At 41.0% G+C, this 15,570-nt stretch overlaps 1 protein-coding gene across 1 annotated transcript in view; it reads left to right on the forward strand.

The window, feature by feature from the left end:
• The window catches only part of GRIK5 (glutamate ionotropic receptor kainate type subunit 5), a 564,883-nt gene that overhangs the window by 397,534 nt on the left and 151,779 nt on the right, over positions 1 to 15,570 (forward strand). The window contains exons 6-8 of the mRNA XM_077456650.1: positions 5,527 to 5,705; positions 5,940 to 5,993; positions 14,101 to 14,262. Coding sequence (XP_077312776.1) covers positions 5,527 to 5,705; positions 5,940 to 5,993; positions 14,101 to 14,262 — 395 coding nt within the window. The remainder of the gene's footprint in view (positions 1 to 5,526; positions 5,706 to 5,939; positions 5,994 to 14,100; positions 14,263 to 15,570) is intronic.

Genomic DNA, 15,570 nt, shown 5'->3' on the forward strand with positions numbered 1-15,570 from the left:
CACAGAAGGATGACCAATCTACAGTCAACTCTACATATGAAGTTCTATTCATATACCCTTCGATGTATTGGAACAGCTGCCTTCTCTCAGGAGCCGAAGGTAACTTCATTTCCTGCTTCTTCTTGATGACACGAGGCAGCATTGAAGAAAAGCACATGGAAGACACACATGCCTGAGCAGCCATTATTTCAAGCTTGATACATTTTTCATACGTATTGCTTCTATTTCATATATTTTTACCTACACTGAACTTTTATGCTTTTTACATTGTATTTATGATGCCAACTGTGTGACAATAAACTCACATTTTTGTTTTTAAGTCAGTCTGACTATCAATGCTATTCATCCAGAAACGCCTTGAGATACAAGAATATTAGTTATCTTCAATATTTTTCACAAACTTAATAAGCTCTTTCTCTGTAGCCCCAACTCAATATTGACTTCACGGTACCAGTTTCTAAAATTAAATGTTGTTGAGATTAATAAAAAAAAGGCTCATAAATGCTTATTAGGGTAACCCATTTTCACAGATGTTATTCCGTAATTACAGGGTATTATGGCCTGACCGTGGTCTTGTATCAAAGATATCAGAATATTATAAAACTAACAATCAAGTGAAATGAATAAAACAAAGAGTCCTGCGCAAATCGTGCCACTCTTAAAAAATACAAAAATATATATATATATATATATATATATATATATATATATATATATATATATATATATAAAATGAAAACGTGAAACAGTCAATGTATAAATAAAAAAATATATTCCAAGAATCGCACACAAATGAGTGAGGATAAAATATGGAAAAAAAGCGGGACCAGATATTCCAAAGTCCACTAATCCAGGCTCTCAGAACTCTCACCTTAAGATGAAATATGCAAGCACATCAAATAAAGCCCCAGAAACTTCTCCTTTGATTCACTGTATTAGGCCATTAAGGAAATGCAGGTGAAGGATGTGATAAAAACTTCCGCCACTAGAGGGCCAATCCCAGCTTATAGGTATTGCACTGTAGATATAGACATCTATTCCGTAGTGTATGGCTCGAAAAAACACAAGGGAGAGGGGGAAGGAGAGAGAGAGAGGGGACTCCAATCGTGTAGTAATTTAAATAAGCAGATAAATTTATTTAAAAAAGCCAAGACTCTCACATTTCAAACAATTAAAAAATCACAGAGAGAGGAAGATGGTGATCTGGCGTCTTCCGCCAGTCTTACGCTACTTCCGGTTTGTCCTACGGCCACTCCCTACGCGTTACGTCATACCACGTGACTTCTTCATGGGGATCCTGGGTTTCCTCCAGGTACTCCGGTTTCCTCTCACACTCCAAAGACAGGCAGGTAGGTTAATTGGCTTCTGTCCAAAATTAGCCCTAGTATATGAATGGGGACCTTGGATTGTTGGCTCCTTGAGGGTAGGGACCGATGTGAGTGTGCAATGTACAGGGATAGGGACAATTGTAGACACTCACTCAGGTTGAACTGGATGGACTGGTGTCTTTATTCAACCTAACTATGAAAGGGTTTTTTATTCTAGAGCAAGGTTGCCCAACCTGTGGCCCAGAGAGCCCTCTGATGAGGCTCATGGAGCCCTCCTGTTCTGGGATGGTGGGTAGGCAATACCAGACTGCGGGTTCCATCCCAGAGCATCAGTGTTGTGAATGAAGCCATCGGTAGAGGAAGCAGCCGGTTGCCAATCAGAGCCACATAAGCCAATGTGTCCTGTATAGTTACGGCTCCCAAGCTGAGTGATACCAGATGCACTCTGCCTGGAACAGCAACAGCCGGCGATACCTGAATGGAAGACTGTTAATAAAGGTAAATTTATTACTAAAATCACAGTGAATGCAGTATGGACATATATATTCTGCAGTGGTTACTGGGCAGCTTTCAAACTGATCCACAGTTGCAGTGCACCTGTGGGTTACCTGCACTGAGCCATAGAATTCTGTTATTACCTGTGGGTTTGGTGCGCTTTCAGATTGGAGTAAAGTGAGCTGTGTCCATGTCCGCTCTGTATATGCAGAGTGGACACGGACCTGTCACCGCCCGCTCTGTGGCCCACGACTGGTTACCAAGTCTCTTAAGTGGCCCACGCTCTCCAAAAGGTTGGGCTCCCCTGTTCTAGAGTCACTGAAATATCAATATGTGGGCACTTTAGAAATAAGTAGTATCTAGCAGAGGTCTTCTTTGATTTTTATTTCTTATAAACATTTTTTTACATTTGATCTAAATTTTCTTGTAGCTTACAACTTGTGTCTTTGTATCCTGATTTTTTTTTTCTTTTGTGTTGTATAAAAAAAACGTTCTCAGCAATGTGAGCTGTGGAGATATGGCTGGCTGTGAAACTCGTGTGCTATGTGTCAAATTAAATTCATGTCAGATGCTAGGAATAAAATTAGAATAGAATGCAGATGTTACACTGTTCTGTACTGTTATGTCAACTATTCACCCTTTTATGCTCCCTTCATTACTCACACTCCTTTTCTACCCATTCATTTCAGATGTTTATTATTAAAGCACATCTATACCCTTTATTTAAAGGAAAAGAAAATGTAGCTATTAATTGACTTTGCTTAAAGTATGTGCTGTACATTCATCATTGTCATGTTTAAATAACCTTGTTTCCATGTAGAGAGTGTAATAACTAGATATATAGTGGGTGTATACGCAATATATATATTCATAGATATAATATGTAGCGGATGACATTTGGGATCAATGTTTCCTTATGTTCAGAGTCTCCTTTTGTCATATTGTGATTTCTTGTGATATTACAGTAAAAAGTTAGGATTAGAAAGGAAAGTTGTAGCCTAATGGAAACCTAGGTATTGTTTATAAAGACCCTAATGACTTACCTACCTGACATTTGGGATCAAATGTCACACGCATTGTAAATTTAGTTTTTTCCTCAGGACCCTACGGTTCTGAGGGTTGATTGTGTAGGTAGGCCTTAACACCAGTCTGGCCAGGCCATGTTTTGAAGTTCTGCCTGGTCATGTGAACAGTGAGGTGCACATGACAGGCTAGAACCAGGCCTGGTTGGATGTTTGGGTATGGCCCTCTCGGAGCCAATCAGCGGGAGTGCCAGGCCTGCTGAGGAGTCTGGGAGGGAGGTACTTAAGCAGGTGTGGGTCACGTGTTCAGGGTTCCGGAGTTGTTAGTGAGACCCGTGTAGTCTGTTCTGGTTCCAGGACCGGGGTAGCCATGTGAGGGGTCCCGGTCACGGGGTGTCTGACATCCCGTAGCATGTTCCTGTCAGTGGCCCCTGATAGACCTGTCTGGTCTGGGGTAGGGATCCATCTGTTCCCGAGTCTCGGAACCTGCTGGTCCGAGGCACTGTAACTGAGGGAGGATTCAAAGTGTCCGGGTGTGCTCTCGGCTTGAAGGGACACCACAGCTCGTGGAAGTGACCGGGGGAGGACTCTTCGGAGGAGGGCCGGCAAGTGGCATCCTGAGAAGTGCCTGGTTATTGAGTTGGGAAGGACATTGATGAGTTCACACTTTTCTCTGGAGGTGCTTTCGTTGAGAATGGATGCATAAGACTTAGACTAAAACTGCATGATAGTGTGGTGCAGGGTTGCCAACCTTCAGAATTAAAATTTTCCTGACATGACACAAATAATTTACTGATGGGCCCATTTTTTTTTTTTTTACTGACATAACACAAAAAGTTTTTCTGAAATTACTGTTTAATGCAAATATCAATATTTAAGCTACAAATATATAGCTAGTGCAATTAGCAATGTGCTTAAGGTATAAAAAAAGCCAAAAAAAAACATAGTTTTCCTATTACATGATGGTCAGGTTAATTTAATCCAGCACAAAGTTCTCCATTACATCAGAGTATACAGGGTTCCCTCTTACAGTACGAAGGGGAACTCTGCAGAACCTGATGAAAAAGGGAACACTGCTGTAAGGGAGAACTCAGAGGACTCTGATGTAAGAGGGCATGCTGCAGACTCTGGTGTAAAGAGAAACTCTGATGTAAGGTGGTTTATAGTAAGCAGAGCACCCCCCTTACATCATAGTCCACAGCGTTCCTCTTTACATCAGAGATCCCACTTACATTAGGGTCTGCAGCATTGTCCTTTACATCAGAGTTTCCCTTTACATGATGGTCCTCAGAGTCCCCCCTTACACTAACACTAGAGGTCAGAAATGAGCAATTGATATTTTCTACTGTAAGAAAGTGAGTTTATAAAGTTAGAATAATGTGCATCTTTAAAGTGTGTGCAGTTTTTATGTTAAATTCATGAATGCCAAGTAATTTGTAACACTAACATGTTTTTAATACCTAATCACAGAGGCTCTCACTCTCAAGTCCCGAATCCCCCTCCAGTCCTGTAATTCATAAAAGTGCCAAGCGCTGCCAAGGCGTCGCCGTGCGCCTGCCCCCCAGTCCGTGCCTGCCCGAGCCCTCCCGAGCTGGGACAACTTTGAAAATGCACATGCATAGTTCTGAAGCCAGCCTGCGGGCATTTTTTTTGTGGGCAGCCCCTGTCCGTAACAGACATTTAGAAACAGTTTGCAAATCAGCTGATTTTTACAAAGTGTCCATAAATTTACCGACTGCTGGCAACTCTGGTGCGATTTGAACTTAAACAATTAGAAACTAGACATTTTGCATTGTCTACGAGTTGGGGCTGTGCTGGAAATAGTTGCCAGTGAATCTGGTGTGAACAGGTTCTTATGCCCCATACACACGATTGTAAATTCTGCCAGCAAAAGTCAGATGTGAGCTTATGGTCAGAAATTCCGACTGTGTGTATGCTCAATCGGACTTTTGCTGGCGGAATTCCCACCAGCAAAAGATTGAGAGCAGGCTCTCTATTTTTCGGTCGGAAAAAGTTCAGATCGTAAATTCCGATTGTCTGTACCAATTCCGACGCGCAAAATTCCTATGCATGCTCAGAAACAATTTGAAGCATGCTCTGAAGCATTGAACTTCATTTTCTCGGTTTTATGTCACCGCGTTCTTGGCAGTCGAAAGTTCAAAGAACTTTTGTGTGACTGTATTTATCCAAGCCAAGCTTGAGCGGAATTCCATCGGAAAAACCATCCAAGATTTTTCAGACGGAAATTCCGCTCGTGTGTATGGGGCATAAATGTCCTTTCAAAAGTAATTTCCTATTTTTATAAAGTCTTTCTTTAAAATAATATCTGGTGATCCCACCTTGAAGGTCATTGTTCAGGTACTTCCTGTTATAGGGTGGCCACCCTCTGTCCCTGTCTTCCAAAAGTGCTTCTGGGTTGTCATCCTGTCACACGGGCTTCCAGTGGAGACTACAAGTGGCTGTTTCTACACATAATAACCCACATTTGTTATCCTAAGGAAATTCACCTTGAGAGATAGCATGTAGCCATCACTGCAGAACATGTAGATATCCAGTGGCTTACATATGTTCACTGGTTTAGAAACAAAGATAGTTCAGTGGTGTTCCCTTTTCACAATACCTTCTTTCTAACAACATCTTATCAGTACTGTCAATAGCCTTGTCCTTATTTCTTTCTTCAGGTTTACTTCGGCTAGAGGAACTGGTCCGCCAATTCCTAATATCAAAAGACACCCTGTCTGTCCGAATGTTGGATGAAACCAATGATCCAACACCGTTATTAAAGGAAATCCGCGATGACAAAGTATCCACCATCATTATTGATGCCAATGCAACAGTGTCCCACCTCATTCTTAAAAAGGTCAGTAGTAGCAGAATTCATAGCATCCCCCTTCAGTTTCTCTGGGCTTATCTATTGAAAATGTACTCCTGGCAGCCAATCAGGGGTTAGCCTTCACTATCCAAAATACTAGAGAAATGACAGTTGTTTTGTGATTAGTTATTAAAGCCAACTTTACATTTCTGTTGTTCTAACTCCATTTTCTCAGATTTTTCCACTCACCTATTTTTTATTTTTTTGTTCCTTCTCCCGTAGGCCTCTGAGCTTGGTATGACGTCTGCCCACTACAAATATATTCTGACAACAATGGTAAGACTACAGTTAAAGGGGGGGGGGAGATAGAGGGGGGTTTAAATAAATTGAAATGGTGGAATTTTTTTATAAATTACAATTAAATAATTTGATAGGAACCGTTAATGCAAGGACATGAAAAAGATCTGAAAACAAGGTTTTATGAGGACAGCGAAAAATAAAATAAAACTTTATTGGAAGGAAATTTCCGCTAAATGTTTTTGCTGTAGAAGAACTAGATAAATGGCAGTTTGAAAAAGAAACTTCAGGCACGTTGAAGTGACGTAAAATAAATTTGTGAGCTGCAGTCTATGAAATGCAGAAATCGCACTGCAGTCAGAGTCATCTTCATCCATAAGGCTGCATTCACACCTGAGCGTAGCGTTTTCAAGCGTTTTTTGCGGCGTTTTTTACCGCGATTTGCCGCGAATTTGTGCAGGGCAAAAGGTCACCAATGTTAAAAGAAGAAAAACGCCCAAATCAGCCCGATTCGTGCGACAAAAAAGGGTCCGGAACTTGTTTGAGCTTCAGGCGTAGGGCTTCAGGCGACTTGGAGTGGAGATGTGAACCATCTCCATTGAGAATAATGGATTTTTTCCCCTCCAGCGTTTTGTAGCTTCAGGCGTCAAGCTACAAAACGCTCAGGTGTGAATGGGGTCTTAACTTCAGATCGGACATAATTTAGATTTGCCATATTAAACAGGGGTTTCAGGAGGCCTGTGCTCAGGATTGCATCTGCATGCTAGTAGTTCTGTACTATGCAACCTCTCCAATAAATCTATGGCCCATAGATCATAATGAGGTAGAAGACAGGAGTAGATTCAATGGATTGTCTATGATTTAAGTGGGTATCCAGCCAAACATTTTTATTTTAGTTTTGGATAAAATGGGGATAAGGATAAGAGCCTCCTCTGGGTTTTTATGGAAATGTTACTCCTGTTTGTGTCCGTGCTCAACTTTCTGATGTCTGGTGAAAGTGTACTTTCTAGTGGAGCTCTGCAAAGCAGAAAAAGAATGAGGTTCTAACCCTTCCCCACTTTGTCTAAAACAAAAGTTTTGACTAGATATGTACTTCTTTTTTTTTATTCTTTATTTATATCGACCAATAACATCCTGAACAGTTTGATATATATAAAGGATAGCACAGAGGATGGAACAATCTGACATAGGAGCTACTGCATCAAAAGTAGAGAATACAACAGTGGATCGAAAAACAAATACTCATATAATTACATATACAGTATAACCAATATCTCTACTGTAGGTGGCATTTTCCCAGGTATGGTCTCATTTTCTGTAATACATTCCAGTGATTAGGGGGGATTTAGTAGTGAAGGGGAGTACAGACTATGAAAAGATGAGGATGAGGCCGGGTAGTTGGTAGAGTGGGAGAGAAGAAAAAAAAAAGGAGTGGTGGAGTGTGTTGGGGAGCAGGAGAAGGGGATGGGGATTAAGGGAACTTTCTAAATCTAAGCTGGATATGCACTTTAAAGTCACAGTCACAGCGATTCCACTTCTTCCCTTGCTCCATTAGTGATGTCATCCCTCACATTCACTTTAAAATCATTCTTGATATACAGGCATACCCTTCCCCCTTTGCTTCCCTCCCTCTCCCTACGATATAGGAAATACCCCTGAATGGTTGCCAGCCAATCATGTGAGTTGCCAAACAAGTTTCTGAAATTCCCACAAAATCAAAATCCTCCTCGTAGATTAGCAGCTTTCAGTTCTCCCATTTTATTAGCTAGACTTCTAGCATTGGTATACAAGCCTCACAATTTTGTCCTGTTCCATACTATTTCCTTGTTAGTTGCTACAAGGCTGCTTACCTTGTGTTCTGGTATTCTGGCCACCCTACCACTGATGCCCTCAATATTACCCACAGAACCTTGCTCATTGCTGGCTAGTGCTACATCTAGACCCCCCCCCCCAACACCTAGTTTAAAAGCCCCCTCTTTCTGGCCATCTTCTCTCCCAACAGAGCTATACCATCCCCATTAAGGTGCAGCCTGTCCCTCTGGTAACCGACTGAGAAGTCAGGCCAGTTCTCGAGGAACCCAAAACCCCTTCTTCTACACCAGCTCCTCAGCCACTTGTTAATTTCCCTAATCTCCTTCTGCCTCTCTGGTGTGGCTCGAGGTACAGGTGGTATTTCTGAGAATATTACCTTGGAGGTCCTTCTTCTCAATAGAGCCCCTAAGTCCATGAAATAATGTTTTAGGACACTTCACCTTCCTCTAACTTTCTCATTGGTACCAACATGTACCATGACAGCTGGGTCCCCCCCAGCCCCACCCAATAAACTGTTAATTTTTTATGTTTTTATTTATTTATTCAACAACTTGTTGGTGTTGCACTTTAAAAAAAATGTACAGAATTTAAAAATATAAGCATTTCATTCATTTGTAAATATCTTCGCAATGCTTTGTGTCAGATACATTATGAATGGGATGAAGTTGTGAAAAAAATATATACTTTTTATCTACAGTAAAACATTTTTAATTAACAGTGGTCAAAGTTAAAAAAACTTTTTTTGTTTTGTTTTTTATTTTTTAACATTTTTGCCTGTAGATTACATAGAAAATGAAATGGTTTTGTAAGACAATATCACAAAAAGACAGCATTGTTTGTCTTAAAAAGAAAAAAAAAGTATTGGTCCCCTAAAGAGGAACTTCACCCTTTTGGGGTTCATTTTGATATTAACCTCTTTTTATCTTGTTCTTTGGGTTGAGCTGAACGAACATACTTACCCGCCCAGATATTCCAGTCTTGTCCTCCTGTAATCCTCTGAAAAGCTACCACATGCAGGATTCCATGCCATCATCATCTTTGCTGACATGATTAGGAAGCCGGTAAAATTGTAGAAGTAAAAAAGTAATTTGTAAAAGTGAGTGAAGGTCCTCTTTTTAAGTAAAGTTATCACCAAACAATAACTATTAACTTGTTCTTAGCAGAAAATGTGACGATTTCTCTAGTCCATAAGCGAGAACTGAACTAGTTAAATAGCAAAACTTACATTGCATAGCGATTTTGCAGAATTTCTAGCCTGCAGGTTTGGGAGAAACAGGCAATTTTGTATAGCAGGGCTCATTTGAGTAGAAAGTCATTGCCAGAATAAAAAAACAAAAGCCTTTGGGAGGTAGTCTGTGTAACTCTTTCGTGTATTTCCTTGATACTTTTCCGAGCTTGACTAGCGTACGCCTTTCATATTATACTTTTTTCATCAGTGTTAAGTTTTATCAACCTGCAGATCCTGTGATAAGAATTCCTTCCAGCCGGCCACTCTGAGCAAGAAGCATATCAGTATGTAGAAATCCCCTGGCTGGCTCGCCACTTAATAGAAACGTTTGATGTCTTATGCAGATATCTTAGGCACAAAGACAAAACGATAAATGCGTGCTACTAAGTTTCTGGCTCATAAAAAGTGCACAAAAAAAAGGTTCCAAAATGAAAAGGTTCAAGCAAAGTTTTACAAAGAGCACCCATATGTTAAAGCTAATCTCTAAATGCTCTAATACACAATGAAAACATTTGTAAATTTGGATAATTTGGGGGGGGGGGGGGTTGTAATCAAAAAATAACTGGCACTGTCCCCATGCAATTGAAATCAAAAGAAGGTAAGTTCATACATCTCCTTCCTGAGAGGAGGTGCTCTGAAAAGGGGGATTTTTAAGTGATGAAATAAGTACCGCACAAATAAAATCTGTTCTAAAAACCACAAGTTTTATTTGTACAAAAGTCATTAAAACTTATGTATAAGAGCATATTCAAACATGTTTTATGACAATTTCATGTAGTGAAAACATGGTTTTGATACATATGGATTGGACATGTCTGGATCGAGGCATTTCACCCAAATGAGGGGCTTCCTCAGGATCCACGTTTCTATATTAATAAATCGAAACACTCAGATATAGATAACTAAATTTGACCGATTCATAACGCTTTATATGACCACAGTCACACAGGAAGGTATATGTACACCAAAATGTCCATGCTCATTAAAACCAAAAGAAGAGTCACCACTAAATGGCCACCATCAATCAGGTCTGATTATAAGGGAAATAGAACAAAAAGAGTGAGATAAAACAAAGGTGAGGGTTATCATCCAAGGAAAAGCCAAAGTGTATGCTTTAAACATCAAGGATCCAAACAATTGGAACATACAGGAACCATAAAGGAAGAAATATTCCAGGTTCCAATATAGCTGTGGAGGAGACTGTCCACCGACGCGATGGTCAGACCAATTTGTGTCAAAATGGCGATATCATTTGTACGTAAATTGTCCTACCTGCCAAAGTATCTGTAGTTCTGCTTAGCCAGTCTTGTGATCTAGGAACCTCTGTCAGACAGCACAGCTAAGAAAATGACCCCACTTTTCGGCACTGCAGTTACAAATAATTTCAATTTGAATAATCTCATTAGTAGCCATGCAGAATATAAAGCCATTTTTTGTGCAGCAAATGCCTTTGCAAACCCAGATAATTCATTGTAAAAGCAGCAATGGCATCATCACTCTACTGTGCATAGCTTGTGCAAAGAGTAGAGATGTGGGAGGGACCCGGCAGCTCCTCCCAATATGAGCTTCCTGCAGAAAACTGCAGTAGGGGGGCGGAAACAAGACCAGTCACCCTGCACAAACATTGAGCTGGTTTGGGATGATCTGGACAGAAGAGTGAAAGCAAAGCAATGCACAAGTGGGAACTTCTTCAATATTGTTGGGTGAATGGTTCGGCCCCAGTATGAGTTCGGAACAGAACATTGGTTGTTCGCCCCATTTGGGGAACAATCAAATTTGCATGGTATTCGCCATGCCGAACGCCCTGCGATGCACAAAGCTGTTTGTTAAGGAGTGGGACCGGGAAGCAGGCCGCGGCGTCCTTAACAACTGATAAGTCATCAGCTGTCAATGGACTTCCCCGCTGATAGCTGAATAAAAAATAAAGCATTTAGCAGTAAAAATTTATGGATTGTAAGGGGAAGGGTCTGGTATGGACTGGGGGGGACCACACGCCATTTTTATTTCAATAACTGGGTGTCGGCAAATGCAACTGAGCGTCAATTTAAATGGGATTTGACTCATTTCCTTTTCTTTTTTGAATTTTGAAATGTCATTTTTGTTGCAGCATGTTCTATGCATGCTGCAGATGCCCTATTTTACAGACAGACTAAGGGGACACCCCCCTCCCAAGGGCACTATATTTTAATGATTTTTTCATTTTTATTGTTGCACTGTAAGCATCATTAAAATCACTGCTCCTGAAAAAACGATTTTTGCTGTAGGGACACCCAAGCTCACTCCCGAGCCGCTGCTTTGCATGTCAAATTCAGACACAGAGCCGCAGCTCTGCCCCACCCCCTTTCTCTTCTGATTAGCTCACCGGCTTTGATTGACAGAAGTGGGAGCCATGGGCTCCCTCTGCTGTTCCAGTCAATGAGGAGGGAGAGTTCCTGGAGTGCCGAGACTCTTGTGCAAATTGCTGGATTGGGAGGGGGCTCATTTGAATATTGGGGGGCGGAGGGGGGGCTGCTACACACAGAAGTTTTTTTTTACCTTCGTGCATAGAATGCATGAAGGTAAAAACGTTGAACCTATAGAACCACTTTAAAGAGGAACTTCACCTTTTGGGTGAATCTCCACTTTAAGCAGTACAGCTAGGTCAGTGACCCGGTCCCAGTCTGCTGATTGGAACTATTTGTGCATGACAACACAGTGGTGAGGTCATCACTGGGCTCTCTCCTGTCAGCACGCTTCCAGTGTTAGTTTGATAGTAGTGTCTGAATGGCTCACATTGTGTCCTACATTGCAATCTGAGTCCCGCTGTTAATTATCTTTTTAACAAAAACGCAAGTGGATTGAAAAATTACATGTTGTTATTTTCCTGGAGTTCACATCAAGTTTATAATGCTCTACAATGGCTCCCCCATGTACCTGGGGAGCCATTGTAGAGCGGCAAGTGGGAGAAGAGGAACTCAGTAATGTGTCTCTGCTGCTTCTTTTAAATTTCACTTTAATACTTGAAGAAATCCATAGGAATATATTGTTCCAAAATTGCTATGTATTACTTCAAGACAACTCTTTGCACATACTTACAAAGACATTTTCCAGTTATAGTATAAAGAGGTTTTCCAAATATAACCACACACAGCTACTTTGTAGGGAACCGACTATAAAAATAGCAAAAACGTCTTCATCAGAAAAGAGATGCCTTAAAGTGAACCTGTACTCCATTTTAAACTATGTCGTGCTTAAGAGCAGACACAATAAGGTGCTATAACCCAAGGGTGCCCAATCTTTTGACCTTCATGGGCCACATTGGCGAAGGGGAATTGTCTTGGGCCATACATAAACACTAACAATAAGGATAGCTAATGAGCAGAAAAAGTCGGGCAGGTCACAAATTAATGATCACTGATGTGGATAATGTACCTATCTGAGTAATAAAACTTTTTGTAATATTTATTTTTCAATGTTTTTGATAAACGAACACATCAATATCTGATTAGATGGATGTACTGTAGTAGCATTCTCATTTAATTCTCAACATGCTCATCAGATATTTTGGTTCTAATTTTGCCTTTTGTGTGCTTTATCCTTAAAAATAGTTGCTCACAAATATAGCTATTGCCAAAAACTGATGCCATGAATAAAGCTTGATTTTGAAGAGTAGGAAGACAAACTGTCAGACACTGTCAAACAGACACTGTCAAATTTTTCTTTGGCCGTATGTGTTCGCTAAGTGGAAACACATTTTTATGTAAAAATTCAATATTTTTAAGTAAGTTTACAATTTTTGTTGGGCTGCAATCATAGCCGTCTTGGCCCGTATTTTGGACACCCCTGCTATAACCTTTACTAGCCAGAAAACATTTTTTTTTTTGACAAGCCCTGATTATCTGATGATCTCCTTTTAATTTGTTAAAGGGGGGTCTGACTCTTCTTCCTGACTTCATATATAAAAAGATGGCCATATACTGAGTGAATTTCAGCCAGTCTCTGATGAATTGACCGAAATAAGAGCTGTGAGTAGCCCGGTCAACACCATCTGATTGGACATCCTTCGTTCTGAATCTCAAAGGAGCTGGGCAGAAAATTCTTGACTGAACAGCGCCTGCATCAATTCATGTTGGGTATTCTGACAGCTGTGAGTGCCAGCTGTCAGAATACAATAGGGGAGATCACATGACTGCTGATCTTTTGGTTCTCTATCTTCTTGGAGTGGAGAGAAGTGACTGTCAGTCACCTCTCTGTGCTCTGCCCCTGGAGTGTTCACCAGAACGCTGGGCTGGGGATGGGGAGGGTGCAGCTAGCTTCTGCTCTTAGCCGCAGGCTGAGAGCTGGAGCCAGCTGTCAATCAGGAAGCTCAGTGGATCCCAACAATATGGTTGGGGTCCTTCCAAAGTCTGGATCAGCTCTGCGACACTGTTGGCTGACTCTGGGTCACAGGAGAGCACAAGTAAGTTCACTCCCGTGGCCCACAAGAGAAGTATGGCCAAAAAAAAGTTGGCCCTACTTCTCTTTTAAGCCAAACAATTACAGATTTGGTAAAGATGAAGCTCAATCATTTTTGTTCAGAGCCAGAAATCAATGTAATGGTATATGGGTTATGTCAATGATTAAAGCGGAGTTCCACTTAAAAAAAAATAAAAATAAAAGTCAGCAGCTACAAATACTGGCTACAAATACTGCAGCTGCTGACTTTTAATAATCGGACACTTACTTGTCCCGGGGTCCAGCGACGCTCTGCACAGCAGCACTGGCATTGTAACTGTGGGCGCCTGGCTGTGGCTTCACAGCCAGGCACCCACTGCACATACGCAAGCAGCGCCGCGCGCCGTGACTGGCCGCGCAATCATCTGGGACCTGTGACGTGTCCCAGATGATTGCCTAAAGGAAGGGGGGAGAGGTGATCTCCCTTTCAGCGCCAAGTGAAGTGACGTAAGGAGCCGAGGTGAGTAAGGAGGCAGATTACGAGGGACCCCCTAGCAACAGACATTAAGAGGTGAATAAAAATGTTTTTTTTTTCCCAAATTTTATTAATCGTTTTTAATGCAGCTGAAAATGCTAAAATAATTTTAGGAGTGGAACTTCACTTTAAGTGACTTTGCTGTTTCTTTTTTTCAGGACTTCCCCTTGTTGTCCTTGGAAGGGGTGGTGAGTGACCATTCCAATATTCTGGGGTTTTCCATGTTCAATAGTAGCCATCCATTCTATCTGGAGTTTTTGAGGAGCCTCAACATGTCTTGGAGGGAGAACTGTGAACTTACTACCTACCTGGGACCAGCTGTAAGTCACAGTGCAACTTAAATATGGCTTGCCCCTTTGGAAAAATCTTATTGACCAGCCATTTTTTGTTAAAGCTGGAGGTTAATCTGCTTATGCATTGCCATCCTTTCTTTTTATATTACATATTTTATTTTGTACCCAGTGGTGTCATCATTGGGTCCTTGTTGTGCTTCTCCATGCAATGCAGGCCAATCATGGATCCTGGGAGTGGTTGTCAGGGTGCTGTACATAGCTTCCTTAAGCATCACAGTATTCTTCTCAAAAGCCTTCAGCCCTGATGCAAGCAGTAGGCTGGCTCTTCAGATAAGTTATCCAAATGTTAAAATGCCTTGATGGTTGAATGTAAATCTGGGAGCATGGGCATTCCAAGGCAGGCTGCATTTGTATGTAGACCACCCTAGGTAATACGTGTGAGGCTGAGCTTCCACTAAAGAACTAAAATCCACTGAATGGAAGGGGTGGGTCAGGGACATCCTGGCTGGAGAGGAAAGGACTAGATGATGAGGATGTCGCTGGGCAGAGAATAAAGCAGGTTGTATCTGACTTGCTGTGCTAACCATTACTTGGACCAGTTTTATCACATGGAGTAGGTCACATACTCCCCCATACTTTGAAGTACTGGGTTTCTCTTTTAGCACTCGGCTGAATGAGAGAAGACATAAGAATATGATACAGACTCTCAGATGAGTCTAAGGCCAGCTCTTTCAATAGAAGGTGGCAGCTCAGAAAACAGACACAACATTTCATAACTGGAATTGTGATTGTCATAAATACACACATAATCAATAACATATTTCAAAAGGAAAACTTTCTTCTAGCAAGTTCTTCATTCCCTTTGCTTTATTCAGCTCTGAAAAAATGAAGATAAAATCTAAATAGTCAACAACTTTTTTTTTGCAAAAACGTTTTGTAGACGAAGCTTGGTGCTACGAAGGAGCCATGTGGGTGTGCCATGATAATGACAGCTCCAAAGCGACAGCTAGATTAAAAGTTGTTCTTAGCAACTTTTTCCTTCTTTTGTTAATTTGCAAATGATTTCTGTCAGCATTCATCACATCTCACCGGCAACAGTCTCATTACCATACAAATATTACCCTGTAAGGTCTTATGTCATAATATATTGTTTTAGCTGGAATCAGATTTAATTTATTATTTGACAAGTAAAACAGAAAAACATTTATATGGCAAAACAATTGCTAATTGTGTTTTCCATGCTTTTTAGATGTTTTATTTTGTATTTTAACATTTATTTGCTTTCTGCGGTTTCCCCAGGTCCATGCGTAGGCAAACTGTGCACATAGGTAGACA

Source organism: Lithobates pipiens, unplaced genomic scaffold, assembly GCF_037356315.1.
Source record: "Lithobates pipiens isolate NorthernLeopardFrog02 unplaced genomic scaffold, aLitPip1_a1.2 Scaffold_27, whole genome shotgun sequence".
Taxonomy (NCBI): domain Eukaryota; kingdom Metazoa; phylum Chordata; class Amphibia; order Anura; family Ranidae; genus Lithobates; species Lithobates pipiens.